This window comes from Chlamydotis macqueenii, chromosome 12 (genome assembly GCF_036417535.1).
Source record: "Chlamydotis macqueenii isolate bChlMac1 chromosome 12, bChlMac1.mat, whole genome shotgun sequence".
NCBI lineage: Eukaryota > Metazoa > Chordata > Aves > Otidiformes > Otididae > Chlamydotis > Chlamydotis macqueenii.
This window is the reverse complement of record NC_141567.1, coordinates 3,121,265-3,145,871: the sequence shown is the minus strand read 5'-3', so window position 1 is coordinate 3,145,871 and position 24,607 is coordinate 3,121,265. Positions and strand designations below refer to the sequence as shown.

General features: G+C 51.9%; 1 protein-coding gene across 1 annotated transcript in view; it reads right to left on the bottom strand.

Moving 5' to 3' along the window:
* Positions 1-541: 541 nt before the first annotated feature.
* IGDCC3 (immunoglobulin superfamily DCC subclass member 3) overlaps positions 542-24,607 on the bottom strand; it is a 90,120-nt gene continuing 66,054 nt past the window's right edge. Inside the window, exons 6-14 of the mRNA XM_086757441.1 lie at positions 23,831-23,989; positions 16,871-17,036; positions 8,137-8,384; positions 7,626-7,790; positions 3,073-3,261; positions 2,697-2,801; positions 1,467-1,605; positions 816-1,023; positions 542-706 (exon numbers count right to left, since the gene is read on the bottom strand). Coding sequence (XP_086613567.1) covers positions 542-706; positions 816-1,023; positions 1,467-1,605; positions 2,697-2,801; positions 3,073-3,261; positions 7,626-7,790; positions 8,137-8,384; positions 16,871-17,036; positions 23,831-23,989 — 1,544 coding nt within the window. The remainder of the gene's footprint in view (positions 707-815; positions 1,024-1,466; positions 1,606-2,696; positions 2,802-3,072; positions 3,262-7,625; positions 7,791-8,136; positions 8,385-16,870; positions 17,037-23,830; positions 23,990-24,607) is intronic.

Below are 24,607 nucleotides of genomic sequence, written 5' to 3'. Positions count from 1 at the left end.
AAGTATCCTGAGAAATAGCGAAAGTGTACAAAATCATCAAATCCATGGAGAGACGGCCTTCCCGGGCCTCGCTTTTTGGAGTCAAGTTAGAAGGATTTCTCCGAATCTTCTGGAAATAAAAAATAGATCCAAAAAGTAGTCCTAAAGCTGCTGATTGGGAAAAAGTCTGAGATGCCAAGAGAAGGAGGCTCCGCTGTATCCCCAGTCTGTCAGAGACGGGAGAGTTTTCCGAACTCTGCCAGGGAGTCTTTTACTTAGCAGCTGCGGGAAAAATCCATCGTGACCACTCTCAAGAAAGCCATTGTCAGAAAAAAAGCACTGAGGCCCGAGAGAGGTCAGAAAGATAAACTTCAGAGTTTCCAAAAGGCTGTATACATATATATATATTTATATATATATATAAAAATAAAGCAAAACAAAAAAATAACAATCAGACCGTAGAAATCTTCAATTGACCTGAGATTGACGACTCATAAAGACATCACCAGCCGCGGGTTTGGTTCCTGGTAACTCCTACAAGAGGGTTCGAGTCTTGGCAGCTTTATCCTTCATTGGCAGGACCCTGGGCGGGAGCCGGAGCAGCGGGGCTGCCGCCGCCGGGGTTTTTCGGGCTGGGGTCTGGCTGCTCCTCGATGATGCTGAACTGGTCCAGAGGGAGGGTGGATATCTGGGTGTCGTCGTGGGTGGCCGGCGGGCCGTGAGCCGACTGGAGAGAGAGAAGGGGACAACGCAATGACGGCGGCAGGTCACCGATGCTCTCAGACACACCGTTGCGTCTGCACTCCCCAGGTGCTCTCCCATCCCAGTGGACTTACCGTTATTCCCTTATCCTGCTGCTCCTGGGATGGGGATGCTGGGAATAACCTCTCCAGCTCGTTCATATCCAGCTGCTTTCCGTTCAAGTCCCGGTCGTCCCTGTCCCTGCGAGCCGCCCCGTTCAGAACGAGGCCCGTGGCATTGCGCTGGCTCCTGGGGATCTGGGGGGTTGACAGCTGCTCCTGCACGTTTTTGCACATCAGCAGCCTGAAAAACAGAGAGACAGAGCCTGAGGGTGAGCAGAGCCAGCGCCTCCCCTCTTCCTTTCCCCAAGCCTGAGTCTGCCTTATCCCCAGTGCTACGCTTCCTCACGCCTTAAATCCCGCCTACAAAGTCCCATCTCTTCCCCTCGCTGTGAAAGGGCTGTTGGTTTGCAGGGAGGAGCAGAAATAGTGATGTTCCCAGGAATTACCAGGTCCCTCCACGGGGACCGGAGCTGGCGGGATGTATTCGAAGCCCGCTGGGTCTGTGCGCCTGGCAGGGAGGCAGGAGCTGTGCTGTGAACAACAGCTGAGCTCCACCATCGCACGCCGCGGGATGCACGACCTGAGAGGTGCACTGGAAACGGTCTATCGTCACACTGGGGGTGTGGGAACCCCATGGAGGATATCCCCACAGCCTTAGAGACCGTCACCCCGAGCAACCCCTACCTTCCTCTGTACCCGAACATGAGGAAGAGGACGCAGAATATGATGCAGGTGACGCCGATGTGGATCCCGATGATGATGCCGGTGGTGGAGGTTTTATTGTTCTGCTCATCCTTCATGCAGTCACAGGCGGGATTCAGCACTGGCAGAAGAAAGGGGGAGAAGTGAGGGGTAAGCGGTGCTGGTTTCCTATTGCTCCTCCAGCTTTTGGTGAGACCAGAGCAAAAGTTGGAGCCTGGGCAGTGCTGGGGGCCATCTGTGGGGAAGAGGAGAGCAGGGTGGAGGGCTAGGGGCGGGGCGGGGTGTCTGTGCCTGCCAAAGCTGCTCCCCTGCTCCTGGTACCCCAGGAAGGCAGCCACAGCAAGCACAGGACTGGAAGTTCTGCAGCCAGCCAGCCCCTTATGCAGGCTGCTGTTATCAGACACAATTAATGAACAAAAAAAAAAAGACTCTGATACCAATTTTTGCAAAACTCTGTGTCTGAGGTGGGACGTGAGAGGTGGCTACCGTGCCAGAGCAGGCTGATGCCTGACGGAAAGCACCGAGTGGGCAGATGCCCACAAGATATTTACTCCAACACAGCTAGAGGAGTAATAACTGTCTCTTGAAGCGATTCCCACTGGAAGGCTTAAAAGGCTTCCAAGAGCAGCTGGATGTTTTTTTACACCTAGATGAATATGAAAGGTGTGATCAGTTAGATTCCCTCCAGAGAGTTCCCTTTTTCTGCCACAGAATGCAGTGCTCGTGCTCTGCAGCCCTTCTTTCCAAAGCCGTGTGTGTGTCCCCTTCCCGGCACCAGCGGAGGTTAAAATATCCAGGAGAGCTCCAGGAGAGCGGAGATGCTCGGTGCACCGCATCGCAGGATGGCAGCTCTTAGCTTACCCGTGGGGGTTTGTTCATGTTCATGCCTCACCTCTGGCTCGAGCTTAGAGGACAAAATGAGCAATTACAGGGACATTTGGTTTTGTCTTCTCCCCGACGGTGAAAAAGCCACCAGGTTGATCTGTGCTGCAAAGAGGTGTCAGCTCGCTAGTGTAGGCCATGGGGAAGCCACCCCTACCAGCACCAGGTGGTCCCAGTTTCGTTTCATCATTATTTGTGATGCTGACAATAAATGAACAGCTGAAAATGAGACGGCAGGTGGGCAGAGGCCTGGGTGTCTGGGAGAGGCCTTGCCACCTTCCTGCAAAGCGGTTTCCGCAAACCACTGCCAGGATCAACATCCCATCTTACCTGTCCTCTCCACAGTTTCCCTCAAGGACACGAAGCGGACAGTCGAATTCCCATCCCCGTGCTGGTTATAGGCCAGGAGCTTGACTTCATACACCACCGACGCATCTGTTTTGATGGAGGCACAAGAAAGGCATTTCAGGTTTAATCCTTGGCACTCTCTCCCCAAGTGACGCTTATTTAGGAAATGCACGTCTCACCAAACACACACAAGATGCTGCAAGCAAGCACCAACTACTGAGAAAGCACCCCAAAAACTGGGGGAGGAGAGCTGCAGCATCTCCCGTTCAGTGGCTGCGCAACACATCCAAGCTCTCCCATCACGACAGACCCTCGCGGGGCTGGGAGGGGACATGGATCACGCTGTCACCGTACTCACCCAGGTGGGTAATGTTGTACGCCGTGACGTTGCTGGGCAGCAGCACCGGACCCGTGTACTGGGAGAGGTGGACCTTGCGGTAGTAGAGCTTGAAGCCTTTGTGCTGGCCCAGTTTGATGGAGGGCTCCCAGGTGGCCTGGACGGCGGTGCTGTTGATGACTTTGATAAAGAGGGCTGGCATGGCTGGGACTGAAACAGAGAAAGAGAGACACGGTGGGTTGCATGTGGTTTTCCAGTTTGCATGATGAGAAATTCCCCAGCAGCCTTTCCCAAAACGCTGAATGAGCTGGAGAAAAATCGGATCAGCCCAGATCCCGGTTTAACAGCTTCAGACTCCAGGGAGCTGTGGGAGTTTCCAAGGGCTCCCTACGCTCGGCTCAGCGACTTTTCCATGCCGCTTGCAATCTGATGCTCAGCCCCCTCGGGTCAGGGCAGGAATGCAGGGACTTTGGCGATGCATTCCCAAATTCCACGTCTCTGCCCTTGCCCTGAGGGCAGTGAGGACCTTTCAGAGTGATTAATCCTCCGGGGAGGAAGGACCCAGAAGGGATGGAGCTGGAGACATCCATCTTAGAAGCGTGGTAGGTACCTGCACTGGCTTGCAGGGTGCGCGGAGCTTGCTCTGCGTGTCAGTTTTAGGAGGGAGGTTTGTGATTCTGTGCTGGGGACTTAGGAGAGAACTGGGGCATCTCCATTACCTGAGCAGCCCGAGACCCCTGCCCAGCTGTGGCTGGCTTGTTTCGGTAGGCAGGCACTTACCTGGCCTTAGGGGCGCGGGGTTTAGGTGGGGAGACGGCCCTGCTGCGGCCCGGCGTTACGCAGGCCTGATGCAGAGGTCACCAGGGTGCCTCTTCCTCCAGTCAAAGCCCCAAAACCCTGCCCTCGTTCCTGGGGTGTGCTGCAGCAGGGGGTCACAGCCGTTCCCTCCCCAGGCCCCCAGAAAGCTGTCTGGCCCCATCAGCCCGGGCTGAGAGCAAAGAGTTGCAAACCAAACCCAGAGGTAAGTATCCGGGTTTTCCAAATCTGGTTCTGCACCCAGGACCACGTTTTCCTCACGCCTCTTCCCCTCCCCTCCCTCCCTTCCTCAGATGCTGATCACACCAATGCAGAGATGTGTCTCAGCAGGACATTTCACTGATTTTGGGGTTTTTTTTTTTACCTCATTTCCACAAAACACCCCAGCCCAAATGCTCCCCTCTGTTCCCCAGCCTTTGGCACCATTCAAAGGCTCTGCCCTGCCCAGGGCTCTGCTCCGGCAGTGGGTGGGAGAAGGATTTTTGGGCAGTGAGCTCGGCTAAACCCCACAGCCAAAGCACCGAGCACAACAGCCCTGCAGCTGCCTCCAGGCTTTGAGGCAGAGCTATTTTTCCAGTCTCACACGACGACAAGCTCAGAAATTCCCAGATATAAGGATTGCTGGGCTTGCATTGGGCCAACGCTGCTTTTTGTCTTGGTTTTCCCCAAAGGGGTTCGACAGGACGAACCATGCAAACCTGGCCTTGATGGCGCCCTTTGGCAGAGACCTCAGCACATCCGTTTCATGAGCGATGGGGAAAAGCGGATGAAATGTGGCCGTGTCCATCTAGGGCTGACAAGAGCTAAAAAGGGGCACTTCCTCCATTTAACAGCAAAGGCAAAACCACACAGCACACCAGTTTGCCTTCTCCCAGGCACTGAGAGCTGAAGCTTTCCCACGAGATTTAGGGGGTGTGAGGACATCTCTCCTGGTGAGCAGGAGGCTCTGGGCAGCCCTGTCTCTTCCCAAAGTGATGCTCTCCTTCAGGTTGCAGGGGCTTTGTCCGATGCCCTCGGAATAAGCAGGGCATTGCTGACTGGTGAGCATCCCCACGTGGATTTGGGAGCAAAGACTCAGCGAGCAGCTGTCCTCGGCCAGGTTAATGAGATCCCATCCTGCCTGAGTGCTGCCAGTCGGAAAAAAATGGCTTTAAGTCCTTCTTCCCACTAGGATTTGTTCTGATTTTATTGATGGGAAGGCTGTGCTTGGCAATTTCTGGGTGCAAAACAGAGAGTAAATTCTATTTATACCAGAATGTACCATTCTTCTCAAGACTGTATCTTTTTGCAATCCAACTAAATACTCTTTTTTTTTTCTAAGAAGTCTCCCATTTCCCTTTAGGGCAAAATTAGGAATTGTCTGGATCCGCGCTCTGAGAAGTCGGACTCTTGCGTAAAGCATCATTTTCCAAATCACGGGTGAAAAACGCCACAGAAAGGGAAATCGCATTATCCCACGGACAGAGAAACACTGGTGTGGGCCATCCTGATTTGCGAAGAGTTGGCTTTATTTTATGGTTGCAGCGCCTTATGTTTAATAAAAACCACAAGAATCTCTCTCCTTCAAAGTATGGATATATAGTATTTATTACAACTTTGAGTATATATGTATAATGCTGATTATATGTGTGCGCACTCGCAGAACGCACGTGCTGTTTATAACGATGTTACACAAATAAGTGTATACAGGTGGAGAATATCTGCGTGTGTGTATAAATATACAGACACACACAGCAGCATATAGGTGCTTCACAGAAGTATATAGAAGACATACTATGGATCTACTGTAAGTGAGGCAGCTCCCTCACGCTAAGGGCTGGGATACTCGTTTTCCTCTTCCGTGCTGTTTGGAATTTTCCCCAGGTCATTTCAACTTTTCTTCTTGAAGGCGTCTTTAGCCGAAGATGACTAAAGGAACAGTCTTCACCCTAGAGAAATGTCAAAAAGTCCTGGAGAAAACCCTAAAAAGCATTAAAAGGCAAGAACAAGGCGTGTGTGCTGCTTAATGAAGCAGGGAGAGTTTGAGATTTAAAATACCACGGCATTTGTGAAATGGCTTCGCACGCATCCCTGCGTGTTGTGCTGAGCCAGGATGATGCCGCTGAGACATGGCATGTCAGGGAAATCCTGTCCCTTTCCGAAATCCAGGGGCTCCCTGAGCCCAGGGGAGTCACAGCTCTCCTGTGCACCTCGGGAAGGCGCGGGGTGAAACGGCTTGCCTGTGAGAAGAGGCAAATCTGCAGCAAAACCTTAATTTGGTGACAAAAGCCACTGGGTCCTGGCTCCCCGACCCACTCTCACCTCCGTAAGCAGAAGGCAACAGGCACCCGAGTGAAGCAAAGCAAACAAATCGAGCCAGAACCGGGGCTTTTAAATCTCTCATTATCTTCCGACAAGGCAAACGCAAGCTGGGGTTGAGTGATCTTAACCAGGCCAGCTTGTCACCACGAACACGGAGCTAATTGCAGAAGCTTCGTTACGCAGGACAAGCCTTTTTTAAAGGACAGCAGAGCAGGAGGAGTGATGCCTTGAAACTTCAGAAAGCCAAGGAATTTATGATCCCATTACCAGCTACCTAGCTATTCCTGTCATGATTGAAGGTAATAATGACAAAAAGTCCTCTCCAGCTTGACCCAGACTTCTGCAGAAACACCAAGCTCTGTGAAGCATGGCTGGCTTCTAGCTCCAGTAGCTGAACTCCGAGCATCGGGTCAAGGAGTTTCAAGTTTTGCCTTAGTCCATCCTTCTGTCTCTAAATTGGAAGGAAAAACAAACTCCAAGGGTGACCGATTCCCTGCAGAGTAGCAAGGAAAATAAACTTGCAGGGTAACAACCCAGCAAGGCGAGGATTTATTGGTGGTGGTGCTTAAATGCTGGAGTAAACATCTGCAAGGGCTGAAAATGGAATGAGAACTGGATCCCCCACCTAGAAGTCAAGGCACTCTTTCATTTGATCCTAAATAACATCCTCTCTGCTGCACATTCAAAATTACTGGGTGTTCACAAGAACGATGCAACGCTCCTAAGAAATTAGCCTCAGTATGTGAGACGAGCCAGGATTCAGAGCTGCTGGAGAGGTACATGAGGAAAATGAGGTACTCTAGGAAAATGTTCCTAAAATGCCAGCTGACAGATCACGCCGGGGCTGTGGTTTCTGTCTGGTGTCTGTGTACAAGCACCCTGCACCAGAACACGCACTTTCTTCCTGAGGAAGCTAACTGGTGGCCACATCTGGGAGGCCAAGGCAGGGAAAAAGCCTTGGAGATCGCCCTCACTTCCCACTCAAACAAAAGGCTGCTCCAAGGCAGGGATTTGCAGGTCAGGACAGCTCAACTCTAATGCGATTTCTCCAGGGTAGAGCAGAAAAAAAAAATATTAAAAAAGTATGGCACCTATCAAGAAAGAGCTGCTAGAGGATGCTGAGACGCTGCTTGAGCAGGAAATCTGCATTTCGTAAGCAGTTTAGGAAAAGCCCAGAGCAGCTGCAATGCACGAGACCAGGCAGACTTGCACTCCCCCCCCGGCTACAACATCAGCTGCTAGAGGCAATCCCGCGTTTAAGGCAATCGGTCGATCCCCGTGTAACGACACAAGCATTTACACAATATCCCAGAGCGCGACGAGGAGAGGGAACAAGGAGCACCAACACCATGGGCTACATGCCAAAGCGCTCCGGAGCGGGTATCGGGGTGACCGGCGCTGCTGCTACGCACAGCGGGTCGCAGCGTCTGAAGGCTGAAGCGCAAAGCGTTCCTTACCTTCTCCCAGCGTGCTCACCACTGTGACTTCTGAGGCTTTGCTGGCACCCCGGGAGGTGTAAGCCTTGATGTAAAAGCTGTAGCTGGTCGAGGGCTCTAAGTCAGTCACTAGCTGCTGGAAGGTGCTCTTGCTAACAGCCTCCTGGTACTCCATCTCCACGGGATCTGAAGTGCAAAGAGAGAACAGAGCAGTGTTAGGCTTTGCAAGGTGTAAAGAGATTGAACAGATGTTGCAGGCAGTAACGCTGGTCCCTAACATGGATATGTATCTGCCCACATCATTTTCTGCTGGCATTTCCGTCTGCTTTGCCAGAGACCCAGGTGGGCACCAAGATCTGACCACGTAGTTTCACCTTTTGGTACCTACATCAGCGTTACTGCCTCGCCTCTGTCTTTCAGAAACAGGGAGGTGATGGAGAACATGGGTGGCAATGCTGGTTTATCCAGTGGGCCATGTTGCTAAATCACGGGAAGGCTGAGGATGCTCTGGGCAGAGGGTAGAGCACCGTACCTGCAGCTTTCCGGATGTGCAGCACGTAGCCGATGATCTCCTTGGTGTTCTGCAGGGGCTCTTCCCACGACACCTGGATGGTGGTTGCAGAGACCGTCTCAGCCCTCACACTCTGCGGAGGACCGGGCAGCCCGTCTGCCCACAGGACCGTCAGGCGAGCACTGGCTTGCGTAGAGCCGGCGCTGTTCTCGGCGATGCACTGGTAGATGGCTTCGTCCGCCTGGTTGATCCCGTAGATGGAGAGAGTGCTGCATGGGGACACCAGAGGAACAAACATCTCACCGGGTGCTCTGCAGCAGACATCCCTCCCCTCCAGCCATCCACAGTCCCTGTCCTGGCTCTGGCAGCGGGGCAGCCCACACACCTCTCTTTCCACAGAAAGCTGTGGGCTGGTGCTTTTGGGAAAGGAAAAGCCCAGGCGAGATGGATCATTCCCCAGATCCTGTAACTGGGCAGACTGTCTCTGTCTCAACTGCAGAGGCTGCGGTTCAAGCACAGCCACATGGGGACACAGGGTGGGACAGAGAAGGGTGGGATCCGAAGCCTTGGATTCAGAACAATCCCAGCCACATCTCTGCGGCAAGCGCATCCGTACACCCAAACCAATTTTCACTGGCTTAGCTCCAGTACACACCAGTGAGACCCATCCAGGCACTGAACATGGTTGCTAAGCCAAGTCTCATCAAGCGCAGCCAGAAAGCCTCTGGTGATGCTTTAATTGCATTATAGCACATTAGAGCAGTCCTAGGGTAACGCTGGGATTAGCTGACTTACGCGGCAGGGTCACAGCCGCAGCTCCCGCTTCTGTGTTTTCAAAAACACGATCACCACGAGCCCAAAGCCAAAGCTTATGGGGCAAGTCGCAGGTATCGTCTGCAAAACCCCTGAGCGAGTTGTTGATGCTGGCGCGTCAAAGCTCCCAGGGCAGCAAGCAGAACAGTTTTTTCAGCCTGCTCGCAGGGGCCTCCACACCAGGCTTAGGTGCTGTTTCCAGCCTCCAAGATAAAAAGACAGGCACTGCGTGGAAAACATCCCTTAAAGACGGAGAAAAGCCAGCCATGTCCCAGCTTCCCAAACGTCCCAGCGTTCCTGAGCACGGTGCCCACCTCCACACCACCTCCAGGAGGGCGTTCAGTGGCCTGAGGGGGCACAGGGACCACCAGAAATGACCTGAACCTAACCAAATCCACATCCACTGCTTGCTTCTAGGGAGAAATACATTATTTTCGTCTCCTGTGGTGAATTCCAGGTGAACTTGGGACTTGACCACCCGTGAGTAAATCCCAAGCGCCCCTGCTGACGTGAGGGGTTTCTCGTGGATTTTTTTGGAAGTCATAATCAAAGATGCCCCTCATGTAAATGAAGAATTGTACCTGGAAAGTGGAAATGATAAATAACGTGCCACTGCCTGCCTGTACGTCAGAACGAATGCTGCTTCTAATTGCAGCAAAATATTGGTCTTCCTACATCAAAATTTATTATTGCCGTTGATTTAACATCCGTATTTCTGCCTTGCAAATTATCGGGGCCATGGTGAGTGAGCAAATGTTTAACAGTCATCTATTTATGTCCTGTGCCTTTGTTTCCTTGGAAACATTGTAAATGGAATATCAAATGTGATGGCTTCAGCTGATACGGTGATTTTAGAGAATCAGCCCTAAGCTCTCCTCGTAGCCAGGGGCTCAGCACATCTGATTAAATGGAAGGAGAAAGGCAGAGCCGGGAGGGAGGAAGGACCCCAATGTGTGGCTCAACCGTGTCAACAAGGGCCGATTCCTGCGAGGACAGATGGCAGAAGGCAGGATTATGCCGTCCAAAAGCTGTACTTGCGGCTCTGCGCACAGCAGATGCGGGGAAGGAGCCACAGCCCTTCTTTCTGCCCTCTCAATGCCGGGATTATTTCCACGCAGCCGCTGTGCATCTGGGTACCCAGGCCGGGCTGGCACACACGTCGAGAGCAGCGTTAAGCTTCCTGAACACAAAGCAGCCCAGGAACAAGGAGGAGTATTCAGGCTCCGCTGCCTCCAAACGTATTTCTTTGCTTTACACAGAGAGGGGAAAAGATGCGGAGGAGGGAAGAGAGGAGTGGGCTCGGAGAGGAGTGCGATGGTGCGAGGAGCCTGATGGCAACAGCATGATGCTGCGGCCAAAGACATCGCTCTCCTGGGAGGATCTGGGGGTGAGCAGAGCTCCTGTTGTGTGACACAGATGATGTGCTGGATGCCAGCGGCCCTGGAGCAGGACAGCACTTGGCCACTGGGCCCCAGAGCTGGGCAGAGCCTCCGGCATCCCAGCTGCCACTCTACAGAGGTCCCAGGGTGGCCGGTAACACTGTCACGCACAGTCAAGTCAGAAAAAAAATAAATAAAATAAATTTCCGCAAAGCGGACATGGCAGGTACCTGGGAACTTGCTTCAGGCTTTGAAAAGTTCATTTTCATGAAGATTTACAGCCGGATTTTTGGCTGTGCCTACAAACCGGGATAAGGAGCAGAAACCCAGCGCGGAGAAGCTGGCGTGAGCTCTGAAGCCCGCCGGTAGCTGATGAAGAAGGCAGGAGCCAGCAGTGAGTTACACAAACCTCAGCCTCACCCCAGCTGAAACCTGCCCTGTGCAGCCATTTTCATCTTAACCACTGACAAATTCTTCCTGCCCTCGCCCAGCGCATCACCCCTGGGACGCGGCGCAGCTGGGCCGGTGTTTGGTCCAGCAGCTTTCCCAGGTTTTGACGCTTTCTGTCTTTTTTTTTTTAAGGAAGCTCAAACAAAAGGAAAAAATTCGTAGTTGCTGTGCGAGGAGGCGCAGGGTGTCTCTGTGCATCAACCATCTGAAATATGCAGCGTCCTTTTATTTCTTCCCGTCAACAGGAAAAAAAAAAAAAATCTGTCACTTTGGGACATCTGCTGTTGGGAAACTTTCCCGTGAGTGCCAGACCGGCAGCGCCGCGAGCACGTCAGACGAGGTGAGATGCCAGAAGGCTTTCCGCCGGTCACCAAAGCGGCTCGGCGAGCCGAGGGCTCCGTCACATCTCCGCACAATGCCCTGACAGGCATTGATGGAAGCGGGGAGAGGAGCCGCTGCCGATTCACAGCCGGCCGAGCCGAAACGAGAGGCCTCCGCCGCGCGAAGAAGCCGCGGTATTCCCAAGCTGTCTCCTAGTTCATAGGCAATCAGGATGACTGATCTGGCTCGGGTCAGGGGTCCGGGCCAGTGACCGGAGATCGGCTTTCCAAAGGCTCCTCTGAAAAAAGTCTGAGAACTGAAGGAAGCCTCTTCATCGATTCAGCGGCACAAAGAAGAAGAGGGGCCCATCTGGAAGGACAGCAGCGTGCGCGGGCACAGCAGCGCACAAAAGAGGGAGTGTGATGAAATTAATGTGGAGAGCAGGCTGTGGCGAGCGGGGAGAGCGTTTCAAGTGCCAGCAGCCACAGAAAGCCACCAGCGCCGCACTCGGACGCCCTGTGCCCTGCTCTGCCTCCAGCCTTCTATAAACACATTCTCACACCTCCAGAAATGAAGTATCAGGCAGGGCTTCCTGGGCAAAACCAGGCTGTGTTGTGCAGAAGGATCCCTTTCGGCACAAACCGGATTACGTTTAGCGGGTACCGCGGCCCGCTTGCCAGGGTCTCGGCCTGATTCTGCGGTTACAGACTCACCTGAGAGCAGTTTCTGGAGGGAAACTGGCAGACTCTCAGCCTGCAAGACTGGTTAGAGATGGTCTCAGGGCCCTGGGAGAGGACGGAGTCTGGCAGGACAGGGATTTGGCTGTACGGCGTGTTCTCTGCAAACGGTGTCACATTTGCTACAGAAGGCACAGCAGTGGCACCGTTTCATCCTGAAATGCTGGCCCTTCTTTGCTGGCTTCATGACACCGAGGTTTGCACCGTCTTGACACGACACCAAGAACCATGCTGAGCCATTCAAGGAATCCGCTGCTGCCCAGGCACCACGCTCACGACAAGCCAAGCCTGGCTCAGCTCCACAATCCAACTGAACACCAAAGTCAATAGCTTTGGATGCCCTTGGTCACTGGGTTCAGCTCTGGTCCACATCAGAGGGGGCCTGAGCCTTCCCAGGTGGGAAGGACACATCCAGCTGGCGCTCTAACCCAGCACGGCGTTGAGCTCTGTGCAGAAGACCTTCAGCAAGCAAGTGGCTCCAGTTTCCCATGAGGTGTGTTCCCTCAAATTTCCCATGAGGTGTGTTCCCTCACATCCACAGGCAGGAGGGTCTGGCCGCACTGATGGTGGTGGCATTGTGTCCTCTTGTCCCTGCAGAGCTGGGAAGCACACCCTGACATGGGCAGGAGACAACGGCCAGAGCTGGCTACTCCTTACTACAAAACTTGCTGGTTATCTGGTGAACACGTTGGCTGCCGCTCGACCTGTTTTCACGAGCCAGAGGGTGCAATCACAGATTTAACTGAATCCTGTCCCAGGGAGGGAGCGGAAGTCTTCACATCTGCAGGACCGTGGGGAAGCACAAAACATCTCAGGAGAAGGCTGGATCACGCTGATGTCCCACTGCTTAACGGGGCTTTGGGTGCTTGTGCAGTGACCCTCCTTGTGAAGGCCATTCCCACGTGTCTTCCAAGCAAAGTCAAACCCATAAATTATTCCTAAATCAGGAGCAGCTGGTTCACATCCCAGTCCTCCATGTACATATTTGTCATGCTTCTGGGAACTGAAATATGATTTGCGATACGGCACCCTTCCCATAATCACCAGCGGTCTTCAAACTCATTGCATAAATAGCCTGCAGGCTTGCCTGGCCTCCCCTCAGGTGTCCAAATCCTTACAAATTCAGGAGTTTGTGGGTTTTATGTGCACCATGAAGGGACATCTGCATCTCCCCACACCCAGCTAATGTGGGTTTTGCAGAAAAAAGCCACCTTGTGAAGGACAGGCTGTGGTTTCCCTGGGTTTCGTACCAAAAGTTGTCCTGTCCCAGCTGCTGCACTAGGATTAAGCAACACGACAAGTGCAAGAAAAGCAAAGTTGTCCCGAAGTTTATTTACGGAGGAATATTTTCTGTGATGAACCTTGAGCATTCGCAGCCCTTGAAGCGAGTCCTTCCCAAGCACTAAAACAAGTGCAAACCAGCAAGGAAGAATTTAAAAAGGAGACAGTTCCTAAGGAAGGTCACTGAGAAGAGCAAATGCCACCTGAGCCCAGGTTCTAATGAAGCCTTTTTCCGGTGGAACAAATGAAGTCCCTTAATTACCATTTTGTAAATAAAATCTTCTTGGAAAATCAATATTTAGAGCCTGCCTTCTCTGAAGACGTTGGCCTTTGTTCCTTGCTATTACAGCAATATAAACCCCACAGTGTGATATACTTCTAGGCTGAAAATTACCCCCCTAAACCCCATTGGGTCAGAGGAAGAACAGCAATAAACCTTTCAGAGCAGTAATTCGGGCGCTATTTCACGTTTCCTTGTACATTTTGAAGTAATAACCCAGAAACCATGATTTTACACAAGTCCATGATTAAGTTGGCCAGTAACCGTCCCCTCCTCCTGCAGCGATAGGTTGGGATGGGCTGGCGATGCTGGGTGGAATTTTTTGGGGAAGTGCCCATTACTTCTCTCAGGCATTTTGATGATGACTGATCCAAATCATCCCAGGAACAGCAGAGGGACAGACTCTGTGGCTGCTGGGCATGGGGATGGCTCCACCAAAGCCAAAAAGGCTCCAGCAGCTTCTCCATCCGAGAGCACGGTCCAGTGCAGCGTCACCTCAACAGCGATCGGCTCCATCTCCAACCCAGGGATCGCACAGCAAGGCAGCCCCATTGTCAGCTTCTTCAGTGATTTTTTTATTCACAGCTTTTAATGGAAAACCCCACAATTCCCCACGCCTAAGCCTTCATGCATTTTTCATTAACAATTATCCGTTATCCAAGAACTGCTTTTGATTTTTGCTAATCATCGATTGGGTATTTTGTTCCCACACAGCTGGCATTTTCAAAACATAACAACCACCTCTGGAGAGGGCACAGCAGAAGGCTGATCTCTAATGCTAATGTGCCCAGAAACCGTCAACACCATCAGGTGATGAGAACTCACATCTGAGGGACCACAAGGGAAGAGGTATTTATCGGACGCAGCCTGTCAGGCTTATTTTATTGTGCTGAAAGGCTGGAAGGCGCTTGATAAACGACCATCTGATGTCGCATCAGCATCTACGTCCCATCTGCAGTGAGTACAGTCCTGAAGCTGCTGTCCCACCTCAACAACGATGATGGGCTTCTGAAGTCCCCTGACCTTGAAGGTGACGTAGATGCCAAAGGGCCCTTCACAACTTTGTGAAGCAACAGTTTGATGGACAAGATCGTCCCAGCGGCTATGGCTTTCTGCAGACACAGTATTCCCCAAAGGAGCTTGCAGGAGCAGAGCAGCATCCCGTGTTCCACAGGTCTAGACCTCACTTCTAGCTGCGTTCGTTTACAAGAACGAAGTTGCTCATAATGATACATTTTTGCAATCAATTAGTGCATGATACAATTTGGGATGATTTACTCTTTTTTTTTCTAAAAATCCCTTTGGGGGCATTCAGACCTTTATTGCCATATTAAGCAGAGTTTTAATCCAAATGAATTTTCTAGAAAACCATGTAATCTAATTAAAAAGCTCACAGTGCAGTTTAGCAGCTTCATTACTAGTAGATTCAAGATCCATCTTTACATGGACAAACATCTTCTGAGTGCAATAGACTGATAAATCCAAGGCATAATCACAAACTGATTCTGCCTGGAACTAAGTGGGTTACAGCACTTAGTCATGCCCATGAGAATGAAACAAAGGACAACTTGAAAAAACTCAGAAAAAGAAACTCAGCCGTTGATCTCTTTTCTCCAATTCATGGAGCACCCAGCCCTCCTGTACCAGCCAGGGCATTTTTCAGACTGACAGCTTTGGAAACCACCAGACATGGCCACTTGCCTGAAGCTGGGGGCCAGAGTAGACCAAGACTAGCGTGAAAGAAGCCAAAAGTTCAACACTGTCAAGTACGATGGCCTTAGGGCTCAGCTTTACAATCGCGTTACTATAGCTTGAGAAGATGCCACGTGTCAGCTGAGCCCCAGCAACGGGCTGAGATTCCTGTGCCTCCGCCAGATGTGATGTAATCTGATCGTGTAGCTCGCAGTGGAAAAGTCCGACGCTAAACTGCATTAAATGACTGCCATAAGAAAACCACTACGGCCACGTTCACCAAGGCGCAGTGTAGCGTAGCTCCAGGCACAGGGACCTGGCCAGGAGACACCACCATGACCAAAGACCCTACTTTTACTTTCCTCAGAGAAGAAGCATGATCTCACGGGCAAGACACGGAGCTGGAATCAGTGTGAGCTTTGTCATGGATTTAATGACCGCTCGTAAAGTCTTTGGTCACTTCTGACTATGTTTCCCGGTCAATAAGAGAGGATGCACTAATTTCTCTTCCCCATTTCTGCTCTGTTCACACCGTAATGGCAGACACGCCTCAGAAACCCATGCAATGAACTAGAAGACCACAAGCCTGGGTTGAGTGACATCTGTGTGTGCACACATAAAGTTCCCTAAAGCTCTAAAAACTTCCAGCTTTACTGATGGAAAAGATTTTATTAAAATTCACACCTTAGCCTTCTTGCAACTCACATTCCTCTCTCCTTCATATAACAAAGCTTTATAAAAAGCCCTGCTATAGAGAAACTTAGAAAAACAAAACCGCTGTTCTCCCCTGAGGAACAAGCCATGGTGCCTGCACAGCATCTCCTCACCATCTAAACTGAAGGTCTGGACCCTCCAGCAAGGTCAGGCAGCTGCCTTCACGAGAGACATTTGTTAATACAGACAGAAGCTGTATGACACCATAGAGTGCAAATCTCTACCAATAATTTAGGTTTAAAACACAGGTACTGTTCTTTTTCAGCATATTGTTCCACGCTATTTCCATAGAAACCACGTTGTCAACTGGTAATTTTCACACTAAGTGCATCCCAGCATTTTATTTCCTCAGGACAAACGTCCCCATCCCCTCGCGCGAAAATGCAGTTATTTAGCACTCGGAGAAAACACTCTTCTCTGGTGAGATAAAAGGCTGAAGGCTAGTGAAAGTCAGCTTCCACACAAATATTATTTCAAATGCATTTGAACAGATTTGCACACCCAGGCAGGTCAGTGTTCAGGAGTTAAAGCGTGGTTCCCTCACTGGGGAGGGAGTGTGGTCCCCGCCAACTCCACACACATTTGGTCCTTCCAGCAAGACCCAGATGATGATCAGGACCAAAGACAAACTTTTGCGGGGTTCCTGCATCGTCAGTCAAAGTCCAACGCTGATGTCCTGGTACAATAAAGCACAAAATGCTGAAAAGGAAGCCTGCAAAGTGCAGCTGGTAGGACTGGAGCAGGGCTTTAGAACATCAAAGCCCAAGCTAAATCCACAGACCTGCTTCTGAACTTTACCATCTCCACATCAGCTCTTTGCTCACGCAGAAAGCAAGCCAACGTCTCTCCTGCTTCCCTTTCCACGGGAGTCCAGACAGTTCAAAATCACGGCTTTTAATTCAGCCTCCCTCAAAAGCAGGGCGAGGGAGCATTGCATCAGCCCGAGGGACGCGCGCAGCAACCACCAGCACATCAGCTAGTGCCCAGCGCGATGGGGCTACGGCGGAAGCGGGGCTTGCACGGCTCATCGGGACACGCTGCCCTCCTCCCCCGCACTGCGGCACCGGCGGCCACGCACAAGGACTTACCTGTTGTTATTCTTCAGTTTAATGTGGTCGCTGGTCTCCAGGATCTGCCCGTTCCTCAGCCAAGTGATCTGTGGGGGGGGCTCCCCTTGGGCCACGCACGTGAAGATGGCAGTCGTCCCCACCGGCCTGGAGATGGACTGGGGATGCTGCACAAACTCTGCCGGGGCTGTGAGGAGGAAGGAGAGAAAAGTCATGATGATGATGATGATGATCTGACTTTATCCTGGTACAAAGAGCAGCCTTGTAGCTGCAAGCCCATGCTTGCAAATGGAACGAAATGTACGGATGTGCATACAGCGATCTGACAGGTCACTCTTTCCAGGTTTGCTGCAGACTATCCTGGTAGTAACAGATTTGGAGCCTTTTTACCCCAGATCTGCAGCCTGAGATCCTTGGGGTCCTGCCAAGCCCGACTCCACCATTCCTGTAACTGCTGCTCACCTCGTCACCAAACGTTTTTCCCTTTCACAATAACATTTTTAAACAGAAAGTGATTTCTGCCCCCTTCCAGCAGCTCAAAACAGATTGAAAATCATTTATCAAAATAAAACAGTGCACCAGCCTACAGACAGCAGGGCCTGAAAGACGCTGCCAAATAGGTGAGTTTATTCAAGCCATTACGCTTCAAAGGGCAAAGCGATAAATATACCGAGCCCTAAAATCAGGTGGAACCGGCAGCAGCCGCGATGAAGACAAACAGAGGAAAGGCACGGGCCCGTAATGAATTTAGTGACCAGTGTCACATAATGGATGGCTGGCGTTAAATTTTTTCCGACAAAAGAAAGACTATCCAGGGAGAAATGCTCAGTGCCACTCGCTGGCGTTTTCCAAGCGTGGGGTCGGTGGGATCTGCCACCAGCAGAGATGCTGGGATGGGAGAAGGGAGCAAACAGGTCCAGTAAAACGTGTTCAGGGGTGGTTAGGCCGCAGGCAGCAGCAGCTATGCAAGAGCAGAGCCTGATGGTTCACGGCCAAAAAAAACCCCTCGGGGTTTGCGACAGCAGCACGGGGTGATAAAGCTCTTCCCCAGTTGCTGGCAGGCAAGGGCAGAGCATCGCTACCGCCGCAACAAGGCCAAACCGCACCGAAAGGTGCTCAAAGTCACACACGTTTTTCAGTCCTGCAGGCAGAAAGGCACAGAAATTCGCCGAAGAGCCCGTCTACCTCAAAGGAGCCCACGTCTTTCATTTTTAATAATCCAAGGGAAGCGGAGCATGGCAGGGCTGACTGATGTTAGCGGTAGGGGGTGTCCGTGGTGGAGTTTATTGTCAGGCCGCTTCTGCCGGCGCGCGTGCCTACTGACGAACCTGATCTCAGCAACCGAACCGACACGCATCTCCAGAACCTCCTCCCAAACTTCCCCAGGTGCCAATCGATCCCTTCTCCTTTTACTGCCCTCCTACATTCCCCCCCCCCCACTCTAGACTTAGAAATTAAAATTCAGGATTAGTTCAATAAAAGTGGGAAGCATGGATAAACAAGGGGAAAGAAACCCTCCTCATCGCCACGGTGAATGGTCCCTTTGTGGTGTACAGTGAGGGCATTACAGACGCGATTTTTAAGACTTCCTTAACCTCCCGCCCCCCGCTTTGTGCCGGGGTGGTTTTGCAGGAGCAATTATTTCGCAAGTGGCTGTGCACCTCCCGGCTTTCATCTGGGTTCAAGAGTCGCGCCCGCGGTACGCGCAGGTGCAAGGCCCGGCTGCCAAGGAAGGGCACGGCCATCTCCCAGCTCCTCGCCGCAGCTTCGTTAAAAATCCTGCTGCTTGGCTCGCTGCCTCTGCCCCCCTCCAAATCTCCAACCCCGCCGTTTGTTCCAGCAGAAACGAAGTTTAAATATGGAAAGCAAGCATCCAGCGTAACCCCTTCCGGAATCGCCGGCTCTCCTTATCCTCCCCTTATTAGCCCGTGTCAAGAGGGAGTAATTGGAGCGGTGTCGCGTGGGACTCGGGGGTAACGAACGTGCAGCTGCGGCCGCTGGCTCGGGGCCAGCGATGCTATTCAGGACCCCGGCCCTGTGGGTTCTTCGAGTCCCTGGCTCCCCTCTGCCGTCCCTCCTCGCTAAACTCAACCGGATCCGAAGCCCAGCCCCTGTTTAACTTGCTTAAACTCTCTGGGGAGCAGGCGGCCAACCCCTTTGCTGTGCCGAGCCAACCCTGCTCGGTGGCATCCCTCCCTGCACGACCAGGGTGCACCCGATTTTTCAAATGAGTTCAAGAGGAACAGAAAGCTTGTCACCTCTGGCCTGGGGCTAGCAGGAAAGGAGCAGAAGCCAAGCCCTTCCTTCAGCCAAGGCCTTCATCCCCTTATCGTTCATAATTACCAGAGCATCTCGTCAGTGCTCATCTCACCCCGCACAGAGCAGCAGTGGCCTGAACGCCTCTCCCCATCCCGTTTTGGCATCCCGTTTTCCACCCACTATGCCAAAAGGCCATCACAGGCAGTGAGAGGAAGTATCTCTCAGCCCTCCGTGAAGATCTGAACAAAGATATTAACGAAGATCACCGTTAAGAGCAGAGGATTCCAATCTGGTGAGGAGGAGCAGGCAGGATCCAGCCCTGGCTTGTGAAGTATGAAGAAACCCGAGCGTTGATTATTCAGGACTTAATGGGAGGGAGGGGATCATGCAGTTTTAATGAATATTTAAAGGCGTGACATTGGTATCAAAAAGCAATAACATTTAATTCCACCCCCAGAATCATTAACGAAGTGCTTCAATAGCTTTTACTGTGCTCAGAAAACTGTGATAGCATGAAGATGCACTGTGACAGCGGGTTGTAACGGGAGTCCCGGATGGGCTCCGCCTCTTTAGGGACTTCTCACCTCTGCCTGACCAGCCACCGGTGTCTCCTCTAAGATAACAGGGAGCTTCGCTGCCCTTGCCGTGAATTTGCGGTGTGGTGCTTATTGCAGCGCCCAACAGCGCTCTGAGGAGGGGATCCTAAGGATCAGGGAGCGCTGACAGCCCATGCACCCGTGCCAGATGAATCCCTGGCCCTTGCACCCCAGTATCAAGCCATCATTAATCCTCAAGTAGCCAGAGCGAGGGAGGTTGGGGTAAGGAGAAGAAAGAATAACATGGAAACAATAAAACCTCATAAATTAGGCTACCAGAACCCACAATAAGGGTGTAATGGAGAAGACAGGTCAACGGAGAAGTCAGTGAAGCACAGCATCAGATGATAGGAGATTCAAGACAAAGAACTGCTGTCCACTTGGCTTCTCTCCATTGACTACAGAAGATGCCCAGATGGGTATGGGAGTTACTAAGTTGAAAAACGGGTGGGATTGCTAGGGGCAAAGATGGGAACCGTGACCATGTTTCCTGGGAAACAGGCAGAGACCACTCAAGGAGGCTGTCACAGAGGATGTCCATCAGACCTCCATGAGTACCAAGAACTTCTTGTCCCAACAAGGTGCAGGCTGGAGCTCCGCAGCAGTGGGACATGTTTCTGCATCACCCACCAGCGTTCTCCTGGGAGGATGCTCCGGAGGGCTCAGGCACACCAGCTCACTCCAGCATCCTAACGGACGACATCCAAGTACCCGCCTGTCTCTGCGTGGTGGCTTTTCTTGAGAAGGAAAGCATGGGCAGAAAGGGGACTGCTCCATGGGGCACACTGACCCATGCAACATGTACTGAAGCTGGTTTTGCTGGATGAATTTAGGGCTAAACTCAAGGACAAACAGAGCTGAGCCTAAAACACAGCAACCGCTCTACATCTGCTGATGAATTCAACCCCACAGCCAAGGTCTGCAACGCCAGCCAGCAAGAACGGCGGAAGAAACATCAGGAAACACAGCGGTGGCCGGATCTGCTGGACCAAGGAGCGCTGCCCGGTTCTGCCGGCAGAAAGCGAGGCGAACAAGGCAGTCATTGTCAGCAGAGCCTTCAAAAACATGTCCTTAAGATGGGCACTCATTTATGAGATGGGATCTCATTTTTCTGCGTAGCTTTCAGGAGGAAATGAAGCGTGGAGTGGAGAACACTGGTGACCATCTGGCCATTCACAGCCCATCAGTTTGTTATGACACCAAACACATAATAAAGCACAAAAGATTGCACAGGAGGTAGAGAGAAAGCGCTTTGATATTTTTTTTTTTCTTTTTGCCTTGTCACCGAAGCCTACTCTTCCCTTGCACCACACGCACGCACGCTCTCGGTTTCAGTCGATGATGCATTCGGCCCTTCAACAACTCCCCCTGTGAGACTTTAATTCGCAGCCCGGCACAAAGCAATATTCAAATGGCTGCGCCGGGATCTGAAGAGAAAATGGAAACTTTCTTGTGTGAGAACCTTACAAAAGAGATCAAAGGAGCCTAAATGGCCAGGGGAGGGCAGGGAGGGAGGGAGCGGGGGATTGACGCCTTCTCCTGTAAGGGAGGAGGAATTCCCAGGAAGATAATAAGACGGCATTAGATGATCTGAAGGAGAGCTCGCAACATGCAAGGACGTGACCAGAGCAAGAGCGGAGCCCTGCGTGAGGACACCTCTGCTCACGCAGCTGCCGCGATGGGGATGAGGACCACCGCTGACAACAGGATCCTGGACGTGGTCCCAGCCTCCCGCTAACTCCTTGCTTTCCAACAGGAAACATCGTCCCTTTCTCCCCCAGGTTCCCACCTATAAAACGTGCCTCCTTCAAAAGACACGGGGCAAGTTAATTTGTGCCTCTAGGCACTTCAAGGGCCCCTGCATAAAGGCAGCAAGTACCTGGCCTGGCATGCTTTGAGGACGCGGTATTGTCCTAGCTCTGTGCTAACTTCCTCTCCAACCAGGCTTTTGATAGCCCGCTCTGTGCTTTCATTCTCTTTACGGATGTAATTTGCATCGCTGACATCCTGACAAAGATAAAACCCACAGTCTCCCATGTCAGTCATTATCCGTGTTTTCTTCCCAGGCAAACCTGAACAGCAATCATTTGTACCTCTCAGCTGGAAAATTCATGCAAAATGAGATCCAGAGGAAGGAAAAGCCGCTTCCAAAGGGAGGGTGAGCAAACCTGGGACAAGTCCAAGCTGCCTGGCCAGGGTCTGCCATTAGCTTCCCTGGGAAACAGCAGCCCCTCGAAAAATACGAAGCATTTTATGGATGAGCAACACAGGTTGGGTTCCTGGACACCGTGGCTCAGGCCTAAGGGCTACACCAAGCCACGCTTCTCCATTCCACTGCCAACATCTCTGCTAATGCTGAACCCAGGAGCATCCTCCTTCCACAGCTGGGCTGGGCTCTGATGGTCCAGTGATCACCATTTCATAGACAAATTCTCACCTCGGTTCCCCAGGTGGAAACCCACAGTAATTCTGCCCCAGGTGAGCTCCAGCACTAGATCAGCTGCTCAGGAGCTGATGTTCAAACCTCCGAGGAGACTGAAAACTGCCGATCTGCAGCAATGAGAAGTGTAGCCACCTTTCCCTCTCTCCTCCAGCTGCTAACAGGAGCAGTCACAGTATTAAATAGCTTTATTTTTACAACTTCATAGATTCATCAAGTAATTTCTTTTGGCTCTGCCTCCTGTACATTGGCTTTGTGTCTGGGTTTAGCAGACCGTTGCTACACGCACCATGCGCAGAGCTGTCCTGCAGCATCTCTGAAGAGTTTGTATCAGTACAGTGAGGTTGTTACCAACGCCTGGGTTGGTGTTTCTCAATAACTGGACGTAGAGGTGTGCCCACCACCAGCCAGCCGGGAGGGCCCCTCACTGCCCTGCTCACCCAGAAATCCAACAGCAGAAGAAACAGCGAGTCCTCATCTCCCCGCATGTCTGGTCAGTACCTGGGACTCAGGAGGCACGAGCAGCCCTGCATGAGCACCCTGCTTGTCCTTGCTTCCAAGGCGAAGGGGAGAAGGGATGCCAGCACCCAGGGACCACGGCTGCGGCACAAGCAGTGCGGTGCCGGATCGTGGCCGGCGACTCGCAGGACCTGTCAGGTGAGCATCAGGGCTGGAGCAGGGCACTTTCCCCATCACCACCATGAAAGGTTCAATTAGCTCGCGCCGGCAGGAGGTATATAATTTCAGATTCAGGATATCATCAGTCAATAGTTAATGAGTGAACTGATGAGAGCGCGAGATGTTTTAAGTGGACTAGCTTGAAGAGGAGGTGAGTGCCTGTAATCAGGGGCGGATTACTGCCATTCAGAGCACGCTGCCAGCTGGGTTTGGCTTCTGAAATACTTCCCTGGCTCCCCTCACCATGGAGACTGGTCGCACAGAGCACGCGGAGGGGAATTGTTTGGTTTCTTGAGTGCTGATCTCTGCTCCAGGCAGATCACTCTTTAAACATGGCATTTCAGGACAGCTGCTGTGGGGAAGCGGAGCAACCTGCATCTCCTGGGCGTCACCCCCAGAGGTGCTTTACTCACGTTGTGGCAAGGGGCTCAGATGCAGTGACGACTGCTTAAAGAAAAAAGCCTCACAGACTTTTTGGAAATGGCTTTAGACCTACTGGTGCCGTTTCAGTTGGTGAATACTCTGTGACTGATATCCACTCCTGGATATCGTTGCTGACGCTGTATCTATCACGCAGAGGGGTCCAATATGAGAACAGTGCTTGTGGCCCCGTATCCCTAAAGACCATGCATGGGTGAGAGATGAATTTGGCTGATTAATGCAGCCCAGGCTTTCCACTGAGATGCACAAGTATGGTAACAAGTAACAACCAGTGCCTGCCAAGCCAAACAAATGCCTGTGATGGGCTGGGAAACCACTGCAACTCACGCTGTTGAGGCCTCAGGTGAACGACACCTGGCTGCCACTCATCTGCGTGGGACACAGAGACATGCACCCACCTGGAAAACTACACATCTAGAAAAGAAGTCCTTTGTCTGACACTATCAGAGAAGCAAAGTCAGCATCCATCCAACCCAACCCATCACAGTGACCAGGTGGCACACAGAGCCTGCGCAGAGGGCACAGTGAAGCACGCACCACCACTCCCCAAGCCCCAGGTTTGCTCACCTTGTACAACGAGCCTGCCCTGTGCGGTCCTTCGCACCCGAGTGCCCGGTTTGTTCGCAGCGCACACGTAGATGCCAGAATGCTGCACGGTGAGGTCCGAGATCATGAGATTGCCTGTCCCCAGCACCTGGATCCCTTCCACGCCAATTGGGCGGCCATCTGAAAGAAGAGGAAATGGATGAGAGTCACACGCTGGACCTTTGTGTGAAGTTCTTCAGGGCACAGCCCTCGGTGAAGTCCAATCTAAGTACTTATGGAGTGGTGCCATGCTTTGTTACTGGGATTTGCCAAGTGAAGTCAATGGGTTACAGCTGATACTCTTAGAAGAGCTGCCTTCTGGAGAAAACCAGGATCCTCAGTCAGATGTTTGCCCAAAATCATACTCTGTGCTGCTTGGAAAACCAAGGTACCATCACAGGAAATGTGAAAGCTTTCAACCACGCATCCAGATTAAGATGAAGCACCCAGAACGCTGTTCAACAGAGTGGTTAAACCACGTTAAATCATACCAGCTTCTGTGAGCCTGGGTTCTTATATCAGACTGACCAAGGATCCCACTAGCTCAACAGCCTGCAGTTTATGACTTCAAGATATCCCAAGCCCTTTTGCCTGCTAGCCCTTGATGGATTTTTGTAGCCTGGATCTGTCTCACCGCTTTGGGAAACTGCGTGAACACTGGATTTTCAGTTCCTTAGCTCCTGAACGCACAATAACGCAGGGCCACGGAGCCAGATCTGAGCTGGATGGTTCGATCTGCTCAGCTGCTCCGGCTTGGAT